The sequence below is a fragment of the Centroberyx affinis genome, unplaced genomic scaffold, assembly GCF_046629955.1.
Source record: "Centroberyx affinis isolate AG114_WGS23_722 - 3 ecotype Tasmania unplaced genomic scaffold, CSIRO-AGI_Caff_v1 ptg003561l_1, whole genome shotgun sequence".
NCBI classification, from domain to species: Eukaryota; Metazoa; Chordata; class Actinopteri; order Beryciformes; family Berycidae; genus Centroberyx; species Centroberyx affinis.
In genome coordinates this window covers 100966-110162 of record NW_027281493.1, presented here as the reverse complement: position 1 = coordinate 110162, position 9197 = coordinate 100966, and the positions used below count along the sequence as shown (strand labels likewise).

Here is a 9197-nt window from a genome sequence, read left to right as displayed (position 1 = left end):
GCATTTCATAATTATGGAAGTGAGCGCTACTGGTCTGAAGTGGTTTAGTTCAGAGGGGCGGGGTTTTTTTGGGGGACCGGTATGATAGTGGAAGTTTTCCAGAGAGTGGGTACAGTTGCTGTCTGGAGGGATTGGCAGAAGATGCAGTGGAGCACAGGAGAGAGTTCCATGGCGCAGGTCTTAAGCAGTCGTCCTGGGATGCCGTCTGGACCCGGTGCCTTGCCCGGCTTGCACCTCGACAGCTGCCGACGGACATCTTCTTCTGTGAAAGGGGCAGAGTGTGTCTGCTCAGGGACGGGCAGGGTGCCTAGCAGTCTCTCACACTCATTAGAGCAGTTGTAGGTGTCAAAGCGGGCGTAAAAAGTGTTCGGGTCTTTGGTGAATGAGGCAGGGTCTGTGGGTGATGGTATGTTTGGTTTTGTTCCCTGTGAGTGTTCTCACCCTCTGAAAAGCCTGTTTGGTGTTCATACTGCTGAATTCTTGTTCGAGTTTGAATTAAATGTATCTTAAATGTATCTTCTGTCAAATGTATGTCACTGTAATCGTGTTCAAAACTGAATTTGGCAACAAAACATTACGTAACTGCAGTAAAAGGCGGAGCGACACTGGAAACAGAGGAGAGTTTCAGCGTCGCATTGCGGAATGGAAAGTGAAAGTAACTCAAAACGACAACATTGCTGCAGTCGAGAAAAGTCTCTCTGAGGTGAGTACAGCAGATAATATTTACTGTGTTTAAACAGAGAGCGATAACACAAACTTGAAAACTTCCCGTGTTCAGTTTGTACCGGCAAGATTTCAATGAAGCGCAATACAACTTTGTCAAAATGATTTCCGCTATTAGTAGAGAAAAAGAAGTCCAAAAAGAGACTCCACTGGCGTTTCAGGCAGTCTTAAAGAGAAAAAGAGGAGAGCTAAGGAGTGTCCAGTAATTTAAAAAGCCTTTATCAGCATGGCTAAACCAACAGGAAGATTAAAAAAGCCAACATGTTTGGAGCAGCATGGTCTTCATCAGGCCGTCAGCTGAACACAGGTGAGGCCTTACCTATATAGCCATCGAGACCCAGAGGGAAATACAGGCTGGATCATCTGGTAGAGAGAAACACAGAACATGTTTGTTGAAAAACTAAAAGCACAGCAAAGCAAGATAGCAAACGATTAATATAATGGTAAAGAGGAATACAGAGAAACACATGAAATATAAAGAAAAACAATAGACAATGTTGATGCAACATGTTTCATTCCTTGTATTCTTGTGCTGTCTTTCCTTGTGAATTAATGTATAATGTGTGTGTGTCTGTTTTGCAATAAAAAAAGAAACCCAATAGACAAACTGTGGCCACATAGCAACAACCAGAAAGGCACAAAATACTATAGTTAGACCCATAATCTTCATAATTATCATTACTATCAGCATTAACATCATTATCATTGTAACTATAATAGATAATATCAGCTCCTTCATTATTACTAATACTTAAAGGCAGACTGAGCAGGATTTTCCCCCTTGAAATAGCATAAACTCATCCAAAAATGACCCGACTCAATCATGACTTCTGGCCCATTGGTAGTGTGAGACAGTGTGTGTGTCTGCAGAGAGCCTGCTGCCTTCTGCCTGGATTTTATTATTTCTGAATGTTTGGGACGTTTCTGGGCGTCGACCTTTTGGCAGTGGGTGTGTCCGCCTGCAACCAAAACCACTGCTGGATCATTTTATATCTAAAAAATTTGGTATGCAGGCTTCTTGGACTTGCCTTTATTTTGTTTGAAAGTAGCTGAAGAATCAGTCAAAAAATGGCCATGATGCAGCTATTTTTAAGTTTTTATTTTATGTAATCCAACTTAAATATTTGTTTAAGCTATTATTATTCAATAATTCTGTATAACAATGATGTTATTTCACACTTTCACTTTAGGTCTCAGTGTCTAGATATGTCCGCTGCCAGCAGTCTCCTATCTGAAGAGCAGTTTCTGTGCTCCATCTGTCTGGATGTGTTCACTGATCCAGTCGCCATACCATGTGGACACAACTTCTGCAAAAACTGCATCACACAGCACTGGGATATTAGTGTCCAGTGCCAGTGTCCCATGTGTAAAATCATTTTCAACACAAGACCTGAGCTGCATGTCAATACTTTCATATCTGAGATGGCTGCTCAGTTCAGAAAGTCAGCTCAGATGAAAGCCAGCAGCTGCCCAGACCAACGATGTGCCAAACCAGGAGAAGTTCCCTGTGACGTCTGCACTGGGACCAAACTGAAGGCCCTGAAGTCCTGCCTGGTGTGTCTGGCCTCCTACTGTGAGACTCACCTGGAGCCTCATCAGAGAATGACGGGCCTGAAAAGACACAAGCTGATCGATCCTGTGGAGAACCTGGAAGGCAGGATGTGTAAAGAGCATGATAAACCACTGGAGCTGTTCTGCAAGACGGACCAGATGTGTGTTTGTCTGCTCTGCACTGTGTTAGACCACATGTCACATCAATTTGTCCCTCTGAAGGAAGGATATGAAGGAAAGAAGGCTGAGCTGGGGAAGACGGAGGCTGAAATTCGGCAGAAGATCCAGGAGAGACGACTGAAGATTCAGGAGCTCAAACACTCAGTAGAGCTCAGCAAGGAAGATGCAGACAGAGAGATAGCAGACAGTGTGCAGGTCTTCACCGCTCTGATGCAGTCTGTGGAGAGAGGCCAGGCTGAGCTCATTGAGACGATCCAAGAGAAGCAGAAAACAACAGAGAAACATGCTGAAGGCTTCATCAAAGAGCTGGAACAGGAAATCTCTGAGCTGATGAAGAGAACCGCTGAGGTGGAGCAGCTCTCACACACTGAAGACCACCTCCACCTCCTCCAAAGCTTCCCATCCCTGAACACTCCTCCACACACCAAGGACTGGACAGAGGTCAGTGTCCATCGCTCATCATATGAGGGGACTGTGAGGAGAGCTGTGGCTCAGCTGGAGGAGACTCTCAGGAAAGAGAAGGAGAAACTGAGTGTTGATGTTGAGCTGAAGAGGGTCCAGCAGTATGCAGTGGATGTGACTCTGGATCCTGATACAGCACATCCCTATCTCATCCTGTCTGATGATGGGAGACAAGTAAATCATGGTGATGTAAGGAAGAATCTCCCAGACAACCCAGAGAGATTTTCTATTTGTGTCCGTGTCTTAGGAAAGCAGAGCTTCTCTTCAGGAAGATTTTATTATGAGGTTCAGGTTAAAGGGAAGACTGAGTGGGGTTTAGGAGTGGCCAGAGGGTCGATCAGCAGGAAGGGAAAAATCACGACGACTCCTGAGAATGGCTACTGGACTGTGTGGTTGAGTAATGGAAATGAGTACGAAGCTTCTGCTGACCCTCCTGTCCTCCTCTCTCTGAAATCAAAGCCTCAGAAGGTGGGGGTGTTTGTGGATTATGAGGAGGGTCTGGTCTCCTTTTATGACGTAGAAGCTGCAGCTCTTATCTACTCCTTTACTGGCTGCACCTTCACTGAGAAACTCTACCCAATCTTCTGTCCCTGTGTTAATGATGGTGGTAAAAACTCCGCCCCTCTGATCATCTCTCCTGTCAATCACACAGATTAGACTAATCATTAGTTTTTCTCAGATAGGATTCATTGATATTTGAAATAACACATTTATCTATTCAAGGGAAGTATATATGTTTTCCTGTTTTTTAAGGTAACTGTTAAGTCATTTTAATGTTGGAGAATTGTAATAAAACGACAAAAAGTATTTTATAGCTTTCTACTTCTTGGCAAAAGGAATGTCTTGTATGAAAGAAATAATGTTTCTTAAAGTTAAATACAGTAAAGGTTTGACTACAGATTCTGGTTAAAATGGTTAATCCTCTTTTCTCATTGATATTCTTTTTTTTTTCATGTATCCTATTACAATTTACTGCTGCAAAAGATTAATTTACCCACAGGGATCAATGAAGTTTAATCTAATCTATTCTGATCTAATAACTCTGCACAGTAATGTCATATTGGAAATTTGCTAAAATCACTTACACATGTCTAGGTGATAAATTAAAAATGTGTTATTATTGTCAGATCATTGTACATATTCTGAGCTTTGTATGTTGACACAATTACTGAAGAGCAGTTTACGAATAAGTAATTCTGCAATTTGCTCCTCACATTTAAAAATTGGGTTTTTTTTAATGAATAAAAACAAATGGAACACACTTGTATGGTCACATGACTGCTATTTACCAGAATGCTTAAATTATTTAACATTTGACTGATATCAAAGCTTGAAAAATGTTATTGTTCTAAAGGTAATTGGCAGTTAGAGCACAGAAATGAATCTGGTCTATTCTACACTGATGAGACGCCAAATCAGAAGATTAGAAATACAATCAGCTGTTGTCAGCCATTGTTGCCATGAGCTGTGGACCTCCAATATGGCCGCCAGAGGGCAGCATCCACCAGCTGAAAGCCCTCTATAGACTATGATAAGTGATGGGGACAGAAATGTCCTCTGTCAGCAGTCTGCTGTTGAGAGAGCAGTTCCTCTGTTCTTTCTGTCTGGATGGGCTCAACAATTCACACAACTTGTGTAAAACCTGAATCACACACACTGGGAGAGGAGGATCACACTCTGAATGAACGACAAATCAAAGAAGCAACAACACACACACTCACACTGTAATGATGAAGATGTGATGAAGACAGAGTTCAGGTGTGTGCTGCTGTATGAACAGCTGCACAGGAAGACTGACGACAATACAGCAGACTGATGCTGTGATGACAACTGGGAAATGAAAGATGTGAATTAAATTGATCTTGTGCCAAAGGAATGTCACAACAATCATGTCTAAAACTGAATCAGATCAGATTGGGTTTAGTTGAGCTGCAGAAAGTCTGAGGCAAATTCCTTTAATGGTATTTATTTAGCCATGCTTGGTGCCGCAAAAAAGTGTAAAAACACAGAGACAAACGTTTCCATACTACATCATCATCAGTGTCTTCTTTAAAACTGAATTTGGCAACAAAACATTACTAATGTAACGGCAGTAAAAGGCGGAGCGACACTGGAAACAGAGGAGAGTTTCAGCGGCACATTCCGGAATAGAAAGTGAAAGTAACTCAAAACGACAACATTGCTGCAGTCAAGAAAAGTCTCTCTGTTTCTTTTCAAAGAAAATAGAACTAGAGGTGAGTACAGCAGATAATATTTACTGTGTTTAAACAGAGAGCGATAACACAAACTTGAAAACTTCCCGTGTTCAGTTTGTACCGGCAAGATTTCATCGAAGCGCAATATAACTTTGTCAAAATGATTTCCGCTATTAGTAGAGAAAAAGAAGTCCAAAAAGAGACTCCACTGGCGTTTCAGGCAGTCTTAAAGTGAAAAAGAGGAGAGCTAAGGAGTGTCCAGTAATTTAAAAAGCCTCTATCAGCATGGCTAAACCAACAGGAAGATTAAAAAAGCCAACATGTTTGGAGCAGCATGGTCTTCATCAGGCCGTCAGCTGAACACAGGTGAGGCCTTACCTATATAGCCATCGAGACCCAGAGGGAAATACAGGCTGGATCATCTGGTAGAGAGAAACACAGAAAATGTTTGTTAAAAAACTAAAAGCACAGCAAAGCAAGATAACAATAAGCATGAAATATAAAGAAATACAATAGACAATGTTGATTCAACATGTTTCATTCCTTGTATTCTTGTGCTGCCTTTCCTTGTGAATTAATGTATAATGTGTGTGTGTCTGTTTTGCAAAAATAAAAGAAACACAATAGACAAACTGTTGTCACATACCAACAACCAGAAAGGCACAAAATATTAGTTAGACCCATAGTCTTCATAATTGTCATTACTATCAGCATTAACAACATTATCATTTTAATAGATATCAGCTCTATCATTATTACTAATTCTTATTATTTAAAAATTGTCAGTGCAATAAATATCATCTCCACTATCTTCATAAATATGAACATAGTCAACTTGATAACAACATCACCACACTCATCATTATAGTCGTAATAAAACCCTTAAAGATGGTGTTGGGCTGCAGAGAAGAGGGAATGGGAAGTTATCACAGATTTGATAGGGGTTCTTGATAAACTAAAAGGAACAGCAGAGAATAAGTTAGAGAAACTGGGAGATATTATTTATGATTACAGGGTAGCAAGGTTTGGTATTCATGAGAAAAGGAATAAAGTAGTTTCAGAACCAGTTAAGTCTAGGTAACAACAGGAGATTGATAGACTTATCCAAGAAAGGAGGCAGCTTAGGAGGCAATGGAGGAAGGTTAGCGACAGTGAGAAAGAGCATCAGTGTCCATCAGTCAGCACTAGGGGATGGGTTAGCAGCACTGAGGAGAGTAGAAAATCTTAGGAAAAACAAAAGAAAGAAAGAACAAGCTAGGATAGCATTTCATGAAGATTCATACAAATTTGTTAAGACCCTATTTAGTAAAGACAAGAGTGGCAGCTTGAAGGCAACATGGCAGGAGCTAGAAGAAGAAACTTACAGATAGATACAGATAGATACAGATAGGGAGAGGGGTAGAGAGTCAGATATCACACCCATTGAGGCAATAGACTATCAAATCGATGTCAGCCCGCCAAGTGGAGCGAGGTGCAAAAGGTGGTAAGGCATGTAAGGGCTTCATCAGCCCCAGGCCTAATGGTGTCCCTTACTGAGTATAAAAGCACACCAGATGTATTGAGATATCTATGGAAACTAATGAAGCTAGCAAGGAAAAAGCAGTTTATTCCTAGATCATGGCATAGAGCAGGAGGGATTCTTATTCCCAAGGAGAAAAACTCTACAGATATAAATCAGGCCTATTTGCCTCCTCAATGTAGAGGGGAAAAAATGATTTAGTGTGGTGGCACAGAGGTTGTAAAATTACTTGGAAAGGAATAGGTTAATTGACACAACCGCGCAAAAAGCCGGAATACCAGGTTTTTTCATGTGCTTAGAGCATGCAACCATGATTTGGCACCAAATTCAGTCAGCTAAGCAAGACAAGGTGTGGTATCTTTGGACCTTGCTAATGCATTTGGCTCTGTACTACATAATCTATTGTGGGAGGCTTTTGATTTCTTTAGGGTCTTTCTTTAGGTAAGGGCATACTTTCAAGATATTCAGATGTGCTTCACAATAACAGAGCTTCCTACAGCCTGGCAGCATCTTGAGACAGGAATTATGGCAGGGTGCACCATTTCTCCCCTAGCTTTCACTATGGCAATGGAGGTAATTATTAGGGCATCAAAGTGGGTGGAAGGGGACATGTATGGATGGTATGACTACTGTAACAGCTACAGCTCCTTGTACTAAAAGGCTGCTGAATAAATTGAATGATGACATAAATTGGTCTAGGATGACCCAACATGTCAAGGAGCATATCCATTGTTAATGGGAAGCTAGCAGGGAAAAGGTTTTACATAGATGAGGAAGCTATACCAACAGTTCTGGAGAAGCCTGTCAGAAGGTGGTATGATACAAATCTGAGTGAAAGGGAGCAGGTTGAGTAGTTAAGGCAGCAGCTAGTTGGAGGTATTCAGGACATAGAGAGATCAAGGTTACCAGGCAGCTAACGGGTTCTTAGGAGAGAATGTAGAAAAGCAGACCGGAAATGGAAAAGCAATAAATTGCATTTCTTTTAAATGACATTTTAAAAGAAAGGGTCATTAGATATCAGGAAGCAGTTAAAACTGTAAGAACTCAGTATTTTTCTGATATCATCTCCAAACACTCTCATAAGCCCAGGGTCCTGTTCTCCACTTTAAACTCTGTCACCTGCCCCCCCAACTGCATTAGCTTTGAAGTCTCCCAAATGACTCCTGAAGAATTTTTATCTTTCTTTGTCAGTAAGGTTCAGAGCATTAGGTCACAAATTATATCCCCTGCACAAGACCTCTCTATCATGTCAGTTAATACTGCTGCCCTAAGCCACATTGAACCCATTTCTTTTTCCTACTTAATAGAAATTGTTTCTCAGATGAGACTTACTACCTGTTCCAATGATATTATGTCATCTAGACTCTTCAAACAAGCTCCGGACACTGTAGCCTGTATACTCTCTATTATCAATAATTCTCTGTCCCCTGGCACTAAACATGCAATGGTGCATCCGCTCCTTAAAAAGCCCAACCTTGACCCCGCAGTTCCTAACAATTTTCGTCCCATCTCCAAACTCCCATTCCTCTCTCTGTTAGACCTCACCGCAGCCTTTGACACAGTGGACCATATAATTTGGTTAACCGTCTTCAGTACATGGTCGGTATTAATGGCACAGCTCTAGATTGGTTTTCCTCCTATCTTAAAAACATTTTCAGTAAAGATGGAAAACACATCCCCAACCCAGCGTCTGTGTGAGGGAGGGGCTACAGCTTTCCAGTTACGTGAAATAAGGTGTCGCGCCAGGGAGGAAAAGGCTATGGCATCTGATTGTGCAACAGAAACCGTCACCCCAGCAGGGCCCACACTGAATGTGCCAATCATAGGATCTGAAATATAAGAGAATGTCTCAAAGATGGCAGCCCAAAATGGAGCCAATGCGGGGCATGATCAAAACATGATATAGGGTGGCTGGGGCCTGATGACACCGGGAGCATGTTGGATCTACATCTGGATATATTCTGGCAAGCCTGTTCTTAGAGAGATGCAGTCTATTGTATACCTTGAATTGAAGTAAAACATGTCTGATGCAAATTAAGGTTGGATGTATTCTCTCAATAGCAAGTTGCCAGGCTACATCCAAGAGCTCACAACCAAAGTCTTCCTCCCACAACACTTTGAGGTGGTTAAGGGATGGAGAGGCGATCATTTGAATAACCCCATACAGCCTGCTCACAACTCCCCTATGCTCAGGATTCCAATCCAGGCACTCCTCTATCCAGCCACCAGGTGGGAGCGATGGAAATGAAGGGAAATGTTTTCTAACAAAGGCATGGACCTGTAGATATCTGACAAAGTGTAAGCGTGGGATATTGAATCCTCTTAATAATTGGTCAAAGGACATGAACAAATGTCTTTAAAAAGATCCTTTAACCGCTTAAGTCCATTCCGGTACCATAGTTTAAATGCAGTGTCTATGAGTGAGGGTGGAAAAAGTGCATTTACTGTAATTGGGAGAGAGGGCAAGGCCTGTGTTCAAAATGGATTCTGAACTGGGACCGTATTCTAAGTGAGCTGTTCACAATGGGGTTACTTGTCAGGTGTCGTTTACTAAGTGGTAGTGGGGC

General features: G+C 41.7%; 1 protein-coding gene across 1 annotated transcript; it reads left to right on the top strand.

The window, feature by feature from the left end:
* Nucleotides 1-649: 649 nt before the first annotated feature.
* LOC139661582 (E3 ubiquitin-protein ligase TRIM39-like) lies at nt 650-3809 on the top strand. The gene is made up of 2 exons (XM_071540061.1): nt 650-703; nt 1914-3809. The coding sequence occupies exon 2, from the start codon at nt 1930-1932 to the stop codon at nt 3571-3573; it is 1644 nt and encodes a 547-aa protein (XP_071396162.1). The 5' UTR covers nt 650-703; nt 1914-1929; the 3' UTR covers nt 3574-3809.
* Nucleotides 3810-9197: the final 5388 nt, after the last annotated feature.